At 33.3% G+C, this 21,645-nt stretch overlaps 1 protein-coding gene across 2 annotated transcripts in view; it reads right to left on the bottom strand.

Moving 5' to 3' along the window:
* LOC127862151 (terminal uridylyltransferase 4-like) overlaps window positions 1-12,019 on the bottom strand; it is a 49,977-nt gene extending 37,958 nt beyond the window's left edge. For both annotated transcript variants that reach the window (XR_008040468.1, XM_052401144.1), the window contains exons 1-9: window positions 11,871-12,019; window positions 9,647-10,100; window positions 9,256-9,349; window positions 8,389-8,450; window positions 7,982-8,093; window positions 7,246-7,428; window positions 5,303-5,373; window positions 3,852-3,968; window positions 2,985-3,162 (exon numbers count right to left, since the gene is read on the bottom strand). Coding sequence is in view for 1 of the 2 variants with exons in the window: in XM_052401144.1 (XP_052257104.1) it covers window positions 2,985-3,162; window positions 3,852-3,968; window positions 5,303-5,373; window positions 7,246-7,428; window positions 7,982-8,093; window positions 8,389-8,450; window positions 9,256-9,349; window positions 9,647-10,093 (1,264 nt within the window). In the remaining variant the exon portion in view is untranslated. The remainder of the gene's footprint in view (window positions 1-2,984; window positions 3,163-3,851; window positions 3,969-5,302; window positions 5,374-7,245; window positions 7,429-7,981; window positions 8,094-8,388; window positions 8,451-9,255; window positions 9,350-9,646; window positions 10,101-11,870) is intronic.
* Between the last annotated feature and the right edge of the window lie 9,626 nt (window positions 12,020-21,645).

Here is a 21,645-nt window from a genome sequence, read left to right as displayed (position 1 = left end):
GAAAAATTGTGCACATTTTTATTATATCATTGCTGCTTATGAAAGGTGGAAAGCCAGGCCAGTCTGGTGTAATTTTAAATAGTTTACCGTTTTCAAGGAATTTCTTATTACTGGCTTTGGTGACCCTCCCCGTTTTGCTAAATATATTTGGACTTTGTCATTGTACTTTTTATTTGTGCCCAAAATCGTTAAAATGGATAATTATGATTAAAACAAATCAAATTTTAGTACTTTGATCAATGTTGTATTTGCATCCATGTTTGAAATACTGCTCAAATTATGACAAATTGAGAATGGAACCAGTTTTAGAGACCCTTATGGAAAGAACAATTGGCCTCTCAAAACAAATTTTTATGATTAAGAAACAAACTCAAATCTATTAATTTTTTTAAACGCTTACATAAGGTTTAATTTTCATACGAAAATATTCACTATTTTCAATCCTTTGGGAAGAAGACTACACATTTTGTGTCTGCTGCAGTTAACTGTACTGATTAAATTATTAACTTATGTAAAACGTGGTTTATATTGCAAATACAGATAAAATACAGCCAATATCTATTTAAAGCAGAAATTCACGAGACAAACATATCTTATAAAGTATAATTAACGCCAATAGATCATCATTTGAATTCAGCCTTAACCATCTAACAATGGAGGCACCATAAAAGAATTAACCATTCTCAAAACATAAATAACTAGAGCTTTGTTACAGACGTGACGCATACCCCACATGCTACATTGGCACAGAATATTTTGCATGCTGTCTTCACAAAACAAAAGAAGCTAATTTATGGCGATTTTTTTAAAAATTATTATGCCATTATCATTTATGGCTATTTTGACCTTTGAACTCGTGAATTCTTTTGCATGATACGCTGTCCAATGACTGTGAACAAAATAAATGTACAAAGACATTTTAAAATCTCACAATGAATGACATAGTTACAGCCCAGACAAGCTCATTTATGGCAATTTTTGACTTTTGAACTCCAAGTGTGACCTTGACCTTAAAGATATCAACGTAATTCTTTCGCATGACACAACGCCAATGATTGTGAACATATGTACCGAGCCATCTTATAATCTCACAATGAATGACATAGTTATAACCCGGACAAGATCAAACATGTATATGGCCATTTTTTACCTTTAAACTCATAGTGTGACCTTGACGTTGCAGATATTGACGTAATTCTTTCGCATGACACACTGTCCAATCATGGTGAACAAATGTGCCTAATGATTTTAAAATCTCACAATGAGCATCATAGTTATGGCCCGGACAAGCTCATTCATGGCCATTTTTTATGTTTGAACTCAAAGCATGACCTTGACCTTGGAGATATTGACCTAATTCTTTCGCATGACACACCGTCCAATGATGGTGAACAAATGTGCCAAATTATTATAAAATCTCACCATGAACAACATAATTATGGTTGGACAAGCTCATTTATGGCCATTTTTGACCTTTGAACTTAAAGTGTGATATTGACCTTGGAGATATTGATGTAATTCTTTCGCATGACACACCGTCCAATGATGGTGAACAAATGTGACAAATGAATTTAAAGTCACACAATAATATTGCGCATGACACACCGTCCCATGATGGTGATCAAATGTACTAAGTCATTTTAAAACGATAAATGACAAAGTTATGGTCCAGACAAACTTTCGGTTTTAAACGCACTTAGCAACCCCGTGACCTAGTTTTTGACCCGGCATGACCCATATTCAAACTTGACCTAGATATCATCTAGATACAACTTCTGACCAAGTTTGGTGAAGATCTGATGAAATTTTCAGGACAGACAGACCGACCGACAAAGTGACTCCTATATAGCCCCCATTACCAATGATAATAGGGGTATACATGTAATAATGTTACAATATCCTTATATTTTGATATAGCAGACCATGAATTAATAGATAGTGATTAAATTTTACTGTTTCCATCTTGATATCTGCAGTGCATGCTGGACATTGTTAAAATAGTGTTATTTAAATTACACTCAATTAGTTAAAAAAAAAATGATTGAGCAAGTAATTTAACCACAATATACTTATGTCATCATGAGCACAGACAACTTTCATAAAAAAGCAGAAGTGAAATTGGAAAATGTGTTGGTCACAAAAACAGGTACCCAGTCGATAAAAGCTTCGTTCTATAAAAACTTGCTTTTTAACATGCGTGCAAAGTATTGTCTCAGATTAGATTGTGCAGTTAGCATAGGCTAATCAGGGACAACACTTTCTGCTGTATTTAATGTTTTGTTTAAAGGAAGTCTTTTCTAAATGAAAATCTAATTTAGGGTGAAAATTGTTTTCCCGGATAAGCATGTGCCAACTGAACAGGCTTATCTGTGGCGACACTTTCAGGGCTTCCCCCGGATCAAAAATATCTTCAGCCAAATTCGCCTTTCCATGGCAAAATTCTGTTATTTTGGCTATTTTTCAGTTTTAATGAAGAAAAACTTGTAGCCAAATAGAATTTTCTTTAGCCAAATAGGTAAATTTGTAGCCATTGGCTAATTTGGTGAATGGCAGAGTAAACCCTGACTTTATGCACATGCATTAAGCTGAGTTTTCCAAGAACTAGAAATGGAAAGATTACCACAATTTTTGTGATGACAAGTCTACGAGTGTAAGGTGAAAGCAAACGTGTAGGATGCAGGATGCAGCATTCTTTTATTTCACTCTAGTCTAGATGTTTTTGTTTTTTCATTATCCTTTCTCGCGCAGAAGCACATGAAAATGGCTGTATTTAATCAGTATTAAAACAGAACAGCCTCTAAATTTCTGGGAGGCTGTTCAGGTTTTATGCTGTTTGCTGCTAATCGCTACCTTAGGGTTGGCAAAGGAGCTTTTGAAACTTGAATCTAGTAAGAAAGGTCTTTAATTTAATTAGATATTATAAAGAACTACAAATGAGTGTAAACGCATACATCTGAGGGTTAAAGGGATAAACCATTTCTCACCAGGTATATGCTGCATAATGAACTCTTGAATGTCCAGGGCCACTTTATGCCTGTGCACCAGATCCTCACTGGAGAGACCATGGGTGCTGAAGATTTCATCCACCAGCCCATCCAGGGCCTGAAGATGGCGAGGGGAGGGGTGGGGCAGGTTCTTCAACATCTGGTCCTGTTGGCGTATCTGAAATACGTTATAATTGTGGACAGTATTGAAACATTACTGTACAGGTGATGATAGTTGAGATTGCACTTTTGCCAATCCCAAAAAGTCCCTTTATAAAACTGTCAAGATTCAATAATTTTTTCTTGCCTATCCTTTACATTAAATTTTGCAAGTCTGGAATCATTTAAAAGATGGATCTGTCCTTTAAAATAATTTAAGGTAAAAAGATGCTATCTTGGAACTTAAAAGAAAATTAATTTTCCCCTTGGAAAACAGGTATTCCGCAGAGAGATTTCAACAAAGCACAGTACTTCAACACAGGCATCCTATTTGTTATCTGTCAGGATAGTCCAAAATGAAATGCGCCAAAATGTGTGAAATGTGCAAAAACACATAGATTACATAAATAACCAGAAACGACATGGGGGATCGCTAAATGGCTTTAGAACCTCGCTCTGGGAAAACATGGCTGAATGCATGTGTGTAAATTGTTGTCACAGGCTATACAGGGGCAAAACTTTCTGCCTAAACTATTTTCACTACGAAGATTTGTCCATTAAATGAAAATAAAAACAAAAAGTGGAAAGTGTAGTCAATGATAAGCCTGTACAGACACTTTACACGCATGCATTAAACCACATTTTTCCAGATCAAGGCTCAATTACACATGACCAAGATCACACCCTCCACCCACTAGGCCTCATTACTTCGTTGCGCCTCCTGTGTCGGGCGTCCTGGCAGTGTTGTCGACTCAGAGCCACACTGTCACAGTGGTAGTCACACAGCCGGCAGAAATACATCGCCTTCGGGAACTTCGTCGACTTCTATAAACCCAAAATGTTAAAATACTGTATAATCATATATATTGATTGGCATGAAATCTCATGGTTTAACAAGAGATGTGTTTGTCAGAAACACAATGCCCCCTATTGCGCCGCTTTGAAGCCATAAATTTGACCTTTGACCTTGAAGAATGACCTTGACCTTTCACCACCCAAAATTTGCAGCTCCATGAGATACACATGCATGCCAAATATCAAGTTGCTATCTTCAATATTGCAAAAGTTATGAAGAACGTTTAAGTTTTTGAATTTGTTTTTTTTTACCTTTGACCTTGAAGGATGACCTTGACCTTTCACCACTCAAAATGTGCATCTCCATGAGATACACATGCATGCCAAATATCATGTTGCTATCTTGAATATTGCAAAAGTTATGACCAAGGTTAAAGTTTTGGTTAAAGTTTTGGGACACACACACATACAATGACAGGCCAAAAACAATATACCCCCGATCTTTCAATCCGGGGGTATAAAAAAACACTTTAACTTGAACACGATCATTTGTAGGTTTCTCATTTTGAGGGGAAATAATGAGAAATTTGCTGCCATTATTTTCTGAAGTGTTTGTGTTAAATTCCTGGATCTGTTAACTCACCTAATCAACAAAAATCAATGAAAATTAATGTCCATTACAAATTAAGATTTTACAGTAATTAAAATCCGTGAGCAAACCGCCAAACAGCAGCAATCAACCTGGTTGAACAAATACTGTATTTTCCTTACTGCTATCATAATGAATACCAGAATTATTTGTCATCATTTTGCTATACATGTAAATAAACTAAATAATTTCTCTGCACCAGTATATTCAAGGGTAGTAACTCAAAAGTCTGAGGATCACTGGGCATGAAATGTTTCTTATCAACATTTTATAGGTATTACATAATTTAAATTTCAATTAAATAGATTGAGAAATGTTGAAGAAGTCTACTAAATCCGATAGGACTTAATGCCTACAAACCAACCAATCAACAAACTGATGGACTGACCGTCAGAGTGACTTGAATATAGCCTATTCCTGATGAACATAACTAAATACACAACCATGTTAATATTACCTCGATATGCAAAGATATAATCATTCCCCAAAACACTGTGAACACACACAATTAAATAAACCATATAACTCACACATTAGCCTCCTTTTGGGTAAACGGGCTTTAATGCATGTGCTTAAAGTCTCATCCAAAATAAGCCTGCGTAATCTGCTACTTATGTGCCGTATGCCTAGGCTAATCAGTAATCTGGGACAACAATTTAAACACATGCATTAAGCCCACGTATCCCAGAACGAGGCTCAATTTTCATTTAACTACCTTTTTCAATGGGAAGATGCGCTCTTTCTCCAATTCAGTCAGTACAGCTGGTGTGAGAGTAGAATCTAAATCTGAAATATTATAGTTCATATTACTTTACAAGTAAGGCATTGATACACTTTCTTTCAGAAAACACAATTTTATGATCATTTTAATATATACTGACTATAATATTGTGATCTCATATACTGCTAAAAAATTATTACAGGGCGCTTGTTTATTTTATTTTAAATATATAAGACAAATAATAAATATCTATGAGTATGAACTAAGTTATAAATAGAGTTTGTTAAAAATTACATGGTTCTTGCATTTTGTTCAAATGATTAAGTCCATTAAACATTCAAATACATATTAACAAGTTACACATTTGCTTCTTTTCTTAAAATAAATCTGGCATAAACTGTGCATAGATTAATCTCTAGAATTATGATTGACATGAGTAGCAGTCATGGTTTTACTTCAAACTGTTAAGGATATAAAATAAATTGTATTATTTGCTAAGAATATTTCAATCGTCACTGCTTTTTGTATCTTACCCAAACAATACTGAAAATTGATCAATGATAGTTGCTTTCGACACAGTTCTTTTTAGAGGATACCTGTTTAGTTTGGTAACAATTAACAACTAATTGTTAGCAGTGCTTATTGAAGCAATCTGATTTTCTTTCAAGAAATTACAAGTTTCTACCATTTTATTACAACATCTGGGCCAGTATTCACCAAACCATTGTAAAAATTAAGGATAAAGAATAGACTTAGATAGATATCCACGGATGAATATGACATTATCGTGTATTTTTATGAAGAATGATGTAGATAGAGGTGGTTTATGCCATGTTTCACTAAGAATATAAGTAATTTTTTAATATTCCTATTGAAAAAAAATTCTGTATTCATTACTCTTAGTCAAATAATTTTTGGTGAATGCGAGTCCAATTCAGTCTCAACTCAAAAGGACTTCCATTTTGTCTGTATCAGGTCCATGTTGTACTTATATTTTGTCCACATCATGTCTATGGTGTACTTACATTTCATCTGTATTATGTCTTTGTTGTACTAACATTTTGTCCGTATCACATCTATGTTGTACTTATATTTTGTCCACATCATTTCTATGTTGTACTTACATTTCGTCTGTATCATGTCTTTGTTGTACTATATTTTATTCGTATCACATCTATGTTGTACTTACATTTTGTCCTTATCACACCTACATGTATGCTGTACTTACATTTTGTCTGTATCATGACTATGGTGTACTTACATTTTGTTCATATAATGTTTATATTGTACTTTTGTCCTTATCACAACTATGTTGTACTTACATTTTGTCTGTATCACGTCTATGTTGTACTTAAAATTTGCCCATACCAAATCTATGTTGTACTTACATTTTGTCCGTACCACACCTTTGTTGCCCATATCAAATCTGTGTTGTACTTACATTTTGTCCATACCACACCTTTGTTGTACTTACATTCTATCCATATCATGTCTATGCTGTATTTACATTTTGTCCATATCAGACTATCAGGTCTATGTTGTACTTACATTTTGTCCTTATCACATCTTTGTTGTTACAGTTGTACTTACATTTTGACCGTATCACGTCTATGTTGTACTTACATTTTGTCAGTATCATGTCTATGCTGTACTTACATTTTGTCTGTATCACATCTATGTTGTACCTACAGTTTGTCCGTATAACCTCAATGTTGTACTTACATTTTTTCAGTATCACAACTATTTTTGTACTAACATTTTGTCTGTATCACTTATATGTCTGTATTACATTTATGCTGTACTTTCATTTTGTATGTATCACATATTAAATTTTGTCTTAATCACATCTATTTTGTTACAGTTGTACTTACATTTTGTCCGTATCACGTCTATGTTGTACGTACATTTTGTCCATATCACGTATATGTTGTACTTACATTTTTTCCGTATCAGGTCAATGTCGTACATTGGTTTCTCAGGATCAGGCATGTTTTCCACGGCGTCCTCGTCACTATCATCTGAATCTGAGATGTTCTCATTCGTAATCTTCTTCTTCTCCAAAAACTCGCTTTTCGCTTTCTTTTTCTTTGGTTTCTTTCTTTTCTTTTTCTTTCCATCACCTGAAATAATAAGGCTCAATCATCTTAGTTTAAATTTAGGTATTCAATGAAAATGTAATTAACCATAAGCATTAAACAAAAATTATGATACAAATAACTGTGTTCAATCATTTAGCTTATATTAAGTTTATACCCAAAATTGCCTTCCAATAATTAAGGACTTCATTTAAATAAATACTACACTCTACTTGACTTTAGAATATAAGAAACTGGTTGGATTTATAACAATATAGCAAACAGAGAAACTCAAAAAACTCTGTCAGGGGAGAAATACTTTTTTAATGGTCAGAGGGTAGACATAATGAAGCAAAAATCAACAAAAATTCGGCTAAATCTTCAAAAATGGCAATATATACATGAAGCTCAGCTAAACTCATCTTTTCCTAAAACGTTTTTCATTAACCTACTTAAATAAGGCTTTTCAATAACATTTATGTTCCAAAAATGTATTCAACATTTATGCATGAAAATTTAGGGTTGATACAAAAAAAATTTGATCAGTCAGGTCAATGGAAACAATACAAAAAATTGTTGACACCTGATTGTAATGTACCTGGCAATAGAAAGTCAGTTGCTGCAGCTTGAGCACTTGAAGTCGCACTTGTAGATCTACTGGCTGACTCCTTATCTTGTTGCACTGGAGGTTTTACTTTACCCGACCGTTTCTTATTGCAAAGGAAATTTGAAAAATTGTTAAATTTAAGATGATGAGCAGCGTGTTGAGCTTGGTTGATAGCACATTCTGGTTTTAAAAAATGCCTTTTTTTTCATAGTAAAACACTTAAATAATTGAGATAACCCATTTTTAACTGAGCAGATTAAACATATAAATATTTTTGATTTATACAATTTATCTTCAAAAGAACAAATCTTGTAAACAAGCACTAATAAGTATTGATGTAGCAGTGGCAGATCGTGTTCTTAACTATGCAACACCTCGACAGTTGAAGGTCAGCATACCTTTGACAGGTTTTCAAAATCTTCTTTTGTGACAACCGTCTTTGTTGATCGCTTTTCATGACCTGGAAATGACATAAATAAACAAGCGCACCGCATAACGGATGCCACGCTCGGCTACGGGTGCAGTTTTGAATAAATGAAAGCTTGTCAGAATTTCTTTTAAAAAGGTCACAGTGACCTTGACCTTTGACCTAGTGACCCAAAAATGGGTGTGGCGTGTAGAACTCATCAAGGTGCATCTACATATGAAGTTTCAAAGTTGTAGGTGGAAGCAATTTGATTTTAGAGCCAATGTTCAAACCTTAACAAAATGTTAAGGTTTTAGCATGACGCGGACGGCGGACAACGAGCTGGCTATGACAATACCTCGGGTTTTGTCCGAAAACGCCGAGCTAAAAACATGCTTTATTTAAATTCTTATCACTGATGATGGTATATTAACAAACACTTTTAAACTTTTAACTTAAACATTTAAGAGAGAAATATTTTACAGATAGTACAACTGACCTCTAGATTTCATAATTTAAAGTATCTCCTCTTGTAAATTTCCAACTAAATTTACTAATAATTTTAACCAACTACACACTTATAATAAAAATTTATAATTTCAAAATAACTGTCAAACATGTATGGTATATTTATTCTTTTTTTAATAACTGCAATAAACAGACTATTTCTTAACATTAGCAATAGAAGTTTTCATGTTTGTGATTGTATCTACATTTGTATATAGTATTAATATTACATGCATTTGTGTCTATTAAATGCAGAAGTTGTTCATAAAATATTGTGTAACTATTAAAATCGTAAATGTTAATAATACTATGAACCACAAACAATAACAATAACACTCTCCACACACAATACCTGACACAAGTGGGGTAGTTGAAACATTTGGAATTCCAACTTCGGGTCCGCTACCTGGTTCCCTGTTTGGTTGATTTGTTTTGATTGCCCAATTCTAAGGTTACAAATATTGTCAAAGTTGAGGTAAGCAATGTTGATTTACCTAACAGTCAAACTCTAAATTCACTTAACAACGAGACTAATAACTTACATAACTAAAGCAGTAATAATGTTTATAAATTTAAACTGTCAAATTAATTCAGGGGACACTTTTCAAGAACATTCTGAGAACAAATCTCACAAAATGGTTGTGGCAAAGAGATGTTCAGAAATAAAATTCAGTGCTTTGCTTGGCTTTCTTTACAATACATGTAAATTTGACTGTAATGGTTATGGGGTATTTAAACTTTACCGTATTGAGGCTTTCTAAGTCTTGTACTGTTACAACTGTCCCTGTTGTTTGCTTTTCTAGGATCTTTTCTTTATTTTCCTGTCTATTTAATCTTCCAGACTGATTTGTTGCAACCCTTTCTTTGATTGCAGCACCGTCTTTATTTCTAAGAGTATTATCTTTCTTTCCTTGTTTATAACTTTGGTGTTTCTCAACATTGTGTTCTTTTTTTCTTTCTTCTGACTTATTTATAAACAATTTATCTTGTTGTGTTTGCTCATCAGATTTTACAGCTTTGGGACTGGATGCTTTTTCCTTCTTTTCTTGTTCATGCGATTGCTCAGACTGACTCTTCACAGTGTTATCTTTGTTGCGATGTAAAACACTATTCTCAGAAGCGGTCATGTTTAACATTCTTTTCAAGTCTGCTTCCATTGCTGTAAAATCATGCTTCTTTTCTTCAGCCATGTCTCTCCTAGCAACAAAAGTATCACAAGTAAGAACTATTTATTTGTCCAATATTATTTCAACATCTTTTTGTGATCAACAAAAAAGTTTGCCATATTAAGTAAACCAGTAGAACCTAAGAATGAGGTGTTTTCTTTAGTTTTGATGTGTACAAGATAATAAAAATATACAATTTTAAATACTATATACACTTGACGTCAAAAATATCCAAATATTAAGAAGTCTGTAGTTAATAATAAGATGTCACAAAAATAGCCATTTTTAAAATGTTAAGAAGTATTTGAACACACAAATAAAAAGTTGCTTTCCTGTTTCTAGCCAAACTTTTCTGAAAGGCTTAAAATAACAACATTATTCTGTCTAACATCAATAAATGGATGAAAAAATTATAGAATGTCAAAAAATGTTCTACCACATTATGCTATGTTCTCGTACATTCGTGACCCTTAACTATGTATTTCGCGCATGCGCATACAGAGACAAGTATTTTTAGCATTGTATAACTTTTATATCCTCAATAAAATACTATTTCAGTATTAAACCATCTGAAAATCGTCTTTGTTTACATATTTACTTTTTTTTTCAACTTGTGAAGGTGAAAGCCAATGATCTGCATCATCCAGAAGATTATTCTCATTGGATTTGTACTGTCTACAACGTCAATTTACACGCTTTGCATCATGGTTGCTAAAAATATTATTATTATTATTATACCGGATTTATATAGCGCCCTTTTCATGCAAGAATGCACGTTCAAAGGCGCTTAAAATAACCATAGAACTGGTGTAACTGACCGTGTGTCAAAGTGACAAATTTGGATGCTGCATGTGCTAATTGATTACAACACAGGTGTAATAATTGACCATTTGAGACGGCAGAGAAAATCGGCATGTTTGTCGCACGTCTTCGGTAAAGATGGCACATGAAATATTTAAATCCGGATCTGAGCCGTCCAGGGTCGATTTTGAGATAAATGTAAATCCGATTAGTTAGTTTAAGGAGGTATTTTGATGGTAAACGGCTGGCACTGACACGAGCAGTAACTGACGAAACATCTTCGCTACTTTCCAAAAACGGTACCATTCTACTTTAGCGATTTATAATGCAATAATACTCTGCAATGGTATTTTTTACCACAATTTAAGCAATATCTATGTCTGTGTGGAACATTTCTTGTTTAAAACTCATTTTCTCGGCAAAATAGTCAGCAGTTGTAAACGCTCGATCTACTTGAATAGAATCCTGACACACGAAGTATTTGGACGTATTAAATTGAGCATGAATCCAATGAGAAGACACGAAAGTATGAGAACAAGGCATAAAACCTATTCATAGGACAAACAAAAAGTAAAATTCTAATTAATGCTCAACTAGCTGTAATCCATTAAATTGTTGTTTTCCGAAAACTGATCTTTGTCAAAGTGATAGTAAGCTTTAATGTGGGTGTAATTCTAATTAATGCTCAACAAGCTGTAAGCCATTCAATTGTTGTTTTCTGAAAACGATCATCTTTGTCAAAGTGAAAGTAGCTTTAATGTGGGTGTAATAACTTATAAAAATTCATATATATAGCAAGCAGACAAGAAACATCCTTCCATCAAACTCATCAAATAATGATAATTCGTCAAACATAAAATTACAAAACGCCAGAATTTCCAAAAATATGATGCAAAACAAGTGCAATTCAATTGCTATTTTTTTACAAAATTGTGAAAACATGCAAAATGACAGAGAAATGAATTTGAGCACAATATTTTTTAAATGTCATTTGCAATACCAAAAAACTGCAACGTGTAACTGATTCAATATTTTTCCAATCAAACTCAAGTTGTTTTCAAAATAACTTAAAACGTCGTTTAGCTCTTTAGATTATGGACGCTGCCATGTTGTTGTTCCTTTGGCAAGATATGATGGTTTAGGTCCAGAAAGGCCGAAAACCAAAAAGGTCGCATACCAAAAAGGCCGAATACCAAAAAGGCCTTACCAAAAAAGGCCCCAAAGCGTACCAAAAAGGCCAAAAAAAATGAACCAAAAAGACCTTAAAGCAATTATTGTTATTTGAGGTTTAAAATTGTGTTTACAAACAAATACACATAAATCAATATGGAATAAGTCATAAAACTGGTGTGAAGTTTATAATTTTATTTATGTGTTGTCTATGTTTAAATATACATTAACGATATATACAGTCAATGTACAAGCACAGTCACACGGTTTATATAACAAAATATACAGTGATAAGCAAACATTTACAGACAATATACAGTCACTCTGACAAAATACAACATAATAATATTGTTAAACATGTGAATCTATTTTTTATTAAATAAAAACGACATAAAACATGTATTTATTTTATAAGTTTTTTATTATATATTTTACAAAATATACATAATTTCAATTGATTAAAAATGGAGTGCGACATAAAACATGTATGACGTTTTTTATTTTTTTATTTTTTTTTACAAAATATACATAATTTCTATTAATTTCAATTGCATAATATTGTTTAATATGTAAATTCTATTTTCTATTAAGTCAAAATGGAGTACGACATTAAATCTGTATAAACTTTTTTTATTTTCTTTATTACAAAAATACATTTACAACAAAAATTACGTATAATATACAGTCAACGTGACATAATACAACAGAATTTAAACTACATTATAAAATATACATGTGCATTACTCCAGCATAGCACCGTACACTTGACCGACCTTGAACAGGAACTCGGAGGTGGTGCATTATTTTGCCTCATATTTGTCACATGAATCAGAGATCGAAAGCGGTCGTTATAATAAGATACTACGCGAAAATAGAAAATGTAAGTTTTGCAACGGACACGCCATAGAAAACGAGTATCACTTTTTACTTGTTTGTCTTCTATATAGATAAATAAGAAAGGAACATTTAAAACCATATTTTGAAAGGTGGCCAACGTTGAATAAATTTGACATTCTGATGCAGTCGATAAATAAAAAGACATTATAAACTTTGCTTAATATACTTTTAATGCTAATGAAATGCGTAATAAAATAGACAATCAGATATAATTTGTAATAATATCACATAGAATAAAGCATGTTTATTTATTTCGGTTTAAGTCTTCCGAATTTAATGTAGCTAGTTTTAAATCGTTAAAAGTTAAGAAACTATTTTAAAATGCGCAAGTAATTATCAATAGGTGCCAATAAGTGTCATTTAACACTATATGTGGGCTTTCTACTAATCCGTTATCAAAACAGATGCCGCAAACTGTGAATGACGATTGGCACTTGGATACCCGGTCTGATTAGCGAGTTTTTTTTGTTCATGCAAATTCTTTCACTTTCTTATATTTTAAACGTTGCAAAAATAGTTTTAAGAGGAAATTAATAATATATAATGCTTTATTATGAACTCAATTATTTATGTTAAATATATTAAATATTTGTATTTTAGCAGTCACTAATCCATATGCGTATATTTTATCTTATTTATTTTATTGTTTTGCATAGTAATTCAGACTAACGTTGTACACTATATATTGTATGTGTGTGTTACTATTTTGACGACATTTACTGCGTTATACAATAGCAGGCCATACCACAACTCTTACACAATGTCAACACACAATAAATTAACACTCGTAAAGAAATACGTATAATTAACACGATTTAAAAACACTATATTTCAAACGCCAAATAAAAGTCCGGTATACTTTCCAATATAATGAATAAATAAAACTACTATAGACAACTTTGACACGTAAACGGGTTGTATATATTTCTAAAAAATTCTGGATCTTATATATATTTGGCCGCCACGTAAGTTTACAACACCTTCATTACTCATTTGAATTGTTACACTTTTAGATGCAAACAAAACTATCAGGGAAAAATATAATTTTCTTAAACGGACAATTCGCATTAACACCTGTTCAATCACTAGAACTGTCGAAAGACCTCTCCAATAGCGATTACATCTTCGAACCACATGATATCCATCACAAAATGCTTCATGGACTTTGCGATTGTTGTCTGGTAAAGCTACATATATACATATGCTGACATTAAATATAGATTGTGACCAGCCGACGCGAACATTTTCTGGATAGCTTTTCGCCGTAGACTCCAGTTTACCATTTGTTCCTGCCTTAAGAAAAAATGTCAGTATATCTACCATCGACATATACTGCAACCAAAGTCTAGTAGTTTTAAATTGTGTGAGGGTTGCCTTAACATTTTTATATCTGTCCATATAAATTCTTGTATTGTACTGTTATTACTAAGTCCGTCAGGAATTTGTTTTTCATTCAGAACTGTTTTTATAATGTCTTTCACCGTGTATATGTCATCTTCAACGGTTATTTTCCCCTCGTTCGCATTACCGGGATCAGTCTCAATCGAAGGTTTATTGTTTAAGTCTTTGGGATCAGTCTTTGGTCCTTTCATGTTTGCAAACAATACAGATTGATGTGCATCGTCTACAAGAAATGGCCTCTTACTGCCCTATTTACAGCTTTTCAACTAAGCATATGACAAACTGTATTCTCTGCATATATAGTCTCTCAAATTTCTTTCAGACCTGAGTTTTCTATTCTCTCCCTATGCAGCCTTTGAAGCTCACCTCAGTGTAAAACCCGCCTAACCTTAACACAACAGATTTAATTTTACTAACAGCTGGCTCATTTGTAACTATGCTAAGAGCTTCCAATACAAAGGTTGGTCAAAAGTAAGGACTGGTGTTGTATCCAATGATTTTGATTGCAGTGCTACAAAGTGCAACGTTGAGTACATACACGGCATGTCACTTATATCACTCATATCAATCATAGGCATAAACATGATAGATGACTCTCCTGGGTGTGTTCCATTCTGTACCATTTGCATTATTCCAGACCATCATGGGAACTGCAGTTTCAGTGGCCGAGCGATTGTTAAGAGAAATTTAAACTCTGCATCAGGTTTCTCAATGTCATTCAAATCTGCCAGCTCTCTGAATATCATCTCTTCCCATGTTGAAATGAATTTCTATTTTTCCAACGTAATAACATCTTCACGTATTACCTTGATGCGCGGAATGATTTGACTTGTTTCAACTTTTGGTGTTATGGTTGCAATTATTCCCATTCCATGGAAAGTGTTTGACCCATCCAGCGTACAAATATTATGGTCTACATTGTCAGCTATGTATTGGACGAATTCATTATTTTGTGCTCGTAAAGTTGTTCCTTGCACGACACCTGCACTTGATTCAAATTTCAGAACCTCCCGATAAGAGCTACATAGCACTAGACTATTGAAAGTTTCAACCAAATGCCTTGAGCCAACAAATGATGAACCTGGACTACCAATCTGTGTACCTGCAGAAAACTTGGACTCAAATGCAGTATTGTCTGTAAACATTGTGATGGATCATGTGCAAACCAATCTTAGATATCAGTGGACTAAACGGTGTCTATATAAGTACAATATAGTTAGATTAAGACATATTCGTTAATTCAAAGAAAGGTTAAGTGGTTCATGTGTTGGAACTGAAACTTGGATTCATGACTGAATGCCAAAATTTCAAATACGATAAGGGTTCTATGGTTTGGACATTTTGTAATCATTTTCATTTAGAATGAATTACTTTATGTATAGATTAATTCAAATGGTGAAATTGAACATTATTGCTTTTGAAACTCTATAGAAGTATGTGCTTAAAAAGTATACATTATTCAATGATATGTTTTAAAGGGTAATGATCTCTGATATACTAATGTTATTTGTATCTTCACTCTTTATGATGCAAGTATAAGTTAGTGTATTTTCAATTAAAGTGTACTTGATAATATATAAAACTATAAATTTCAAGCAATAAAAGATTGTTTAATTGTATGTCGTAAAAAATAACGGTTTCCCCAGCCACTTCTATAATAACATACCTTAAACGTTGTACATACCTGAATTCAGTCAAAAATATTAAAGTTGAAACTTTAATTTTGACATGATGTATATTGTAATGATAATTCCACTTCAAAATGGAGTGCAAAATATTATATAATATAAGAAAAGGTCATTTGAAGGAACATTGTAGACATGTTGGACGCCATTTTGGAACGCCATATTGGATTGTTAAGTTTATTCAACAAACGATAAGTGCAAACATGTTATTGTTGTAATATTACGTGAATGTAGGCAACACTTTCCACAATAAAATACTGTAAATTGTTTAAATAATTTAGAAAACAGCCTTTTTTAGGTAAATGGACTCCATTTTGGATGCCATATTGGTTACTTTAGTATGAACACAAGCGATTTGTAAAAGTTTGCTATTATATCCTTATTTCAAAATATTTAGGCACAAAAAGAGTTATACTTTTAAAGAGAATTTAATTGTCATAGTATCAAAATAGACGCCATCTTGGACGCCATCTTGGATTCTGAGGTTTCCCTGATGGGAGTTTTCGGGAACTTTGTGATTTCAGAATCTACAAGCTATAACCTTTCAGAAAATATAAGTTTCAAATCTGTTCCAATTTTGTCCGGGTATACCCTTCCACCGCCTCTAGTCAAGTCGCACGGTGGTGAACTCGCACATTGTTTGGTCAACTCGCACGGAAGTCAACTCGTATCTTAGTTAACTCGTACCTTATTCAAACTATTGATGTGTTAGGCACAACTATAGCAGACAAACATGTACATAGGTAAAAGGATGTATTCATATGGTTTTGTACTCTTTATTTCAATATTTAAAAAATATGTATTTTACCAAATACTTTTCATTTTTCAATCGCCTTTAAAGTTAACCATACAGATATATAAAGTGCGTTTTCTTTTTTTAGTGCGTTTGTTACGAGCATGTGATAACTTTTGAGTTTTTTTCCTGTTTAACCTTACAGGGACCTATGGAAGTGAACTGACCCTGATACCTTGCGGGTTGGAATGCAATTCATTAAAGTGAGGTCACGCTTCCACCGCTGGAACGACGGCTTGTTTAAACTTTATACTTTTACATGTTTAATGTTTTAAAACACTATACTTTTACATGTTTAATGTTCAATTTCGAAAACAATTAAAAATGGTTTGGCCAAAACGAACATAAGGATAGGGAAAAACGATACTTTTATGAACTTAAATATACTAGTACAAAGACAGCAATATGGAAGTAATTACTAAATATGAGAACATAGCCTTTAAGTACAAACGCTCTGGCGCTGACAATCCTCTGAATAAAAAGGGGCACACACAAACTGTATTGATGTCAAGAGTTGAGTGTACAACTGTTCTATCCACCAAGCCTTTTCATTGGAGATTAGATTGTTTCATGCTGAACAAGCAGTAAAACAGTGTAAACATGCTAGACTACAAAGACGGGGTCATGTTTCCAATGTTCTGGGAGATTATGCTCAAATCAGCCAAAGGAATAAATAAGGTGTATTCATTCGCGTCTAGCCGCGGGAACTTTTAATTGAATTTTATTGGACACTTATAAAGGTCAGGTAAGGTGAAAAGCTGGCGTAGACAGCTATGCCGAAAAAATGTTTTTGTCGTTGAGCCTGAAGTGTCCTTTTTGCCACGCACCAGATTTTTTTACTGAAGATATTTCTCGATTAAACTTGGTTGCGTCTAAAATTGTAATGAAAAAGATAATTAAGTTTTCGTAAAATGGTTTTACAGTTTTGAAGCATTAAGCTAAGTTAAACGATGAAGTTGTTTTCCTCTATTTTCTCTGAATCCGCCTGTTACAAATATTCAGTTATTGCAAATTTCGTTTGCTCAGTGGTCGTTGCTTATGACTGCACAATTTCATCTTAATTGTGACAATATATAAAACAAAACATATGTTGAATTGATATTGTGACACAATTATATTTCATCGTAACGTATAGAGAAAAATAACAAGTACTCATGCAAACTATATTTTGCATATACATGTATGCGAACTTGATCTGGAACCATTTTATCAGTTGTAATCAGGACAGTGCAAATAACATTTGTGCACTAAAGAATCAATGCTCATTTAAATGCATGTTTAAAATGTAACGCAAGTTTCAAAAGAATTTAATACATTGTTTCTGTCAATAAAAGAATAGTAATGCGTATCAGGTCGGTTATAATAAATTTTGTTCATTTGTTCCCATAAGGAGTACAAACTATTAGAATGTGATACCCGTCATCTAGATTTATAATTATATTGATATATATTGCTTATTGGGATATTTGTATGCCTACCATTTCAATTTTAACATATGAGACGATCGTCTCAGTTTTGGTAAGTACATTCGTAACTTATAGATTTTAACTACCAGTATGTTAAGGTAATATGATAATTCAAATCGTTGTGTAAAATCTGTATACAATGTTAAATTTAAATAATTTATAGACAAACACATTTAAATGTCAATAAGTCAAATATAGCCCGCATATAACATTCGTTAACCAGCATTCGGATGATAAGTCTCGTACCTTTCATAACTAATCGATTGATTGCGTTACATTTTCTGTATCATATAACATGTATAATTGTTTACTATATAATATGATTGCTGTGTAATGTAAAACTTAAACAGTATTTTTGTGCATTTTGAAGTTTATGAGGTCTCCCTGTGCCTGAGGCTGCATTATGGGTGGACCCGACGTATGTCCCAGCACTGTTGTTCAATTAACTTACTAGAATCTCGAAAGTTGGATAGAATGTTCAGTGATAGATGCAATATAAAAGCAATTGGTTGTTACAGAAAGATTTTTAATTTTAGTGCGGTTGTGTTGAGGGAGGGGGGGGGGGGGCGGAGTACCAGTAGGATACCCCGCTTGACCGGTACGGTGACCACTAACCAAACTCGCATGCTTCCGGGAACGGGGATTGAACACGGGTCGCTTAGCTGAGAGGTGCATGTATCAACCACTGCGCTAACAGAACAGACAAACTTAATGAAGAACTTCAAAATTCTCATATATTGTATATAAAGCGGGTTGCGACCAAGCTCTTTATATACGGCTTAATTTGAAGTAACGGTACTCGTTTTCAAACCATGTTGTTCAAAAATCGTATATGTACTATTTCATCCAATGTCCTCCGCGTCCTCTCCTCGGTGTGTAAATTACTCCTTACTATATCACATTTCAGAGCCTGATTTGTTTTTGGAAATGGACGAAAATTTCTTGTAAATACCTACTCACATTTGTTTATTTATGTGAATTTGCAAATACTTACGCTCGTTATCCCAATATCGGAGACTGGATGTATCGTTATCGTTGACCTGTTTGTTTGTTCATTCTACCTGTTTGTTTGTTCATTCTTTAAAAAAAGGTGGACAGACCGAGAAAGAATGTTTAGGTAAACAAGAAAAAACACACAAGAAAGGCTCCTTTAAAACACCCCTCTGCCTTCAGGTGATGGACTGCAAGTCTTCTAATCGCTTAGTAAGGTGCTCGGTAGGCACATCCTCTACTGCCCTCATGCTGATCTGCCAAACGTCACTGGACCGAGGAAAATTCCCAGACGAAGTGAAATAAAAATAAAAATTACAAACGAGTATTTAAAAATCTATTTTACTGTTAAGTATTAAGTGAAAAGTGGCTGTTCGAGTTCCAATATATTCGGAGCGCACAACTCATTTATACAGCACGTGACATGTAATATATTATTGATTTCGAATTGTTAACAATTAGAGCTGCAACGATTCACCAACAGCTCGATTCGATTCGATTTCGATTTCAGACACTCTGATACCGATTTTTTCTATTCGATTCATCTTCAAACCTAGTTTTACCATATATTGACTCTTATGCCTCAAAATTAACATTTCTGTTCAAATGTGATTTCAATAAAAACACATAAAAAGAAAAGCAAATTAGGAATTTTAATATAAAAAACTTCTGACTAGAAGATTGTGTTGATTACACAATAATATAAAAAAAATAAATAAATAAACATAAGAACGTATCTGGAATCAGTTGAATGGTAGTATTATCACTATTATACTTTTACCCGAAACCGCTATAAGCATGTCTACCATTGTGACATGACAGCATCACCTGTACTTGTAGGACAAATCACATTCTCTAATAAACTTAACAAAATTCCAACAGAAATAGAACTACTTTTCTGGCTCGCGACTTCAGTAGTTGCACTTGTGCGACCTCTTAGTCTTGCTAAATCAACGTTATGTTTGCGTTTGACATGTTGCATTAGATTAGTGGTTGAGCCGGACTTTGCGTACGCCACATCCGTGAAGCAAAGTTTAAACTTTGCTTTATCGGTAGGGCTACCATCCCGAAACCCAAAATACTGCCACACTTTTGATTTTAGCTTCTTAGGCGCATCTGATAATTTCAATTTGTCGGCAACAACTTGTTCAGCAGTTTTGACGCTTTTACCGAAAGTAGACCGTAACGCGATTATTGATTGGATGACTAAAGTAATAAGCAACCAATCGCGCGGGTCGTAATTACAGGTAAAGATAAAACCTTCACCTTCCCGTATCAATAGTCAGAATACAGCGTGCTTTACGTATCTATGTATATAAATATATGTATATATGTTAAAGAATCGAATCGAATTTGGTAGGTTTGGTATCGTAATCGAATCGAAGCATTTCGAATCGATTTTCGATGAATCGGATCGAATCGTTGCAGCTCTATTAACAATACAATTCCTTAATTTGTTCGTGACCAATACAATGCGTTGTTTGTTTGTTTTCGTGAAAGTATAGGACGTAAAATTTGGAAAATATACTTATCGAAGTTCGTTCGAAGACATTTGTCAGTGTATCTGTACGAGTGACTGTTTGTTATTCTACGATCTAGTTCTGTATCAGCATTACAGCAGGACACGTATGTCCATTGGACGTTATTTAAAACTGCATATCTTTAGGTAAGACGCTCAACAAGAAATGACATACTAGTAAATGTTAAATGTAACTATACTTTGTAGGTTATTAGATCTACAAGATTATTATATAGCAATTGTTTTAAAAACTTGTATATCATCGAATACGAACATACAGGCATATTTAATACAGTGGTGAAATCGATTTTCCAATGGCAGAATGTGTATATGTGTCTGTTGAGGTTTCATGCAATTATTTATTTTTTCGAAACATGAATTCAACACAAATGGTTTATCATAACATATAACAATATAGCATGGCGTTTAATGACATTTTGTATAACATAAAATGGCGTATACGGTCATTTTCAACATTTTTATAGTACAACCTAACATGACCACATAAACATGCTGATGTTTTCAACATTTTCAGGCAATAACATAGCATGACGTTTAATGCCATTTCCCACATTGTATTTAGCACACGAGAATCTGACGTAAAATCACGTATTCAGCCTTGTTCTTTTATAACAAGAGCATTATAATTCTAACAATATACTATTATAAAGTGCATGCACCATGCGACAAGAAGCAAACAATATTTAAAAACGTAATATATTTCTAAAATTGACACGATTTATTTCAAAATCATTTTTTTTAAACAACATTATACTACTTAAAAATGTTCACAGTTTAATATTCTATTTTAATATACCATGTTTGAAAACGTATTTTATCGTAAGACCATTGGA

The sequence above is a fragment of the Dreissena polymorpha genome, chromosome 16, assembly GCF_020536995.1.
Source record: "Dreissena polymorpha isolate Duluth1 chromosome 16, UMN_Dpol_1.0, whole genome shotgun sequence".
In the NCBI taxonomy this organism is placed as follows: domain Eukaryota; kingdom Metazoa; phylum Mollusca; class Bivalvia; order Myida; family Dreissenidae; genus Dreissena; species Dreissena polymorpha.
This window is presented reverse-complemented; position numbering and strand designations above follow the sequence as displayed.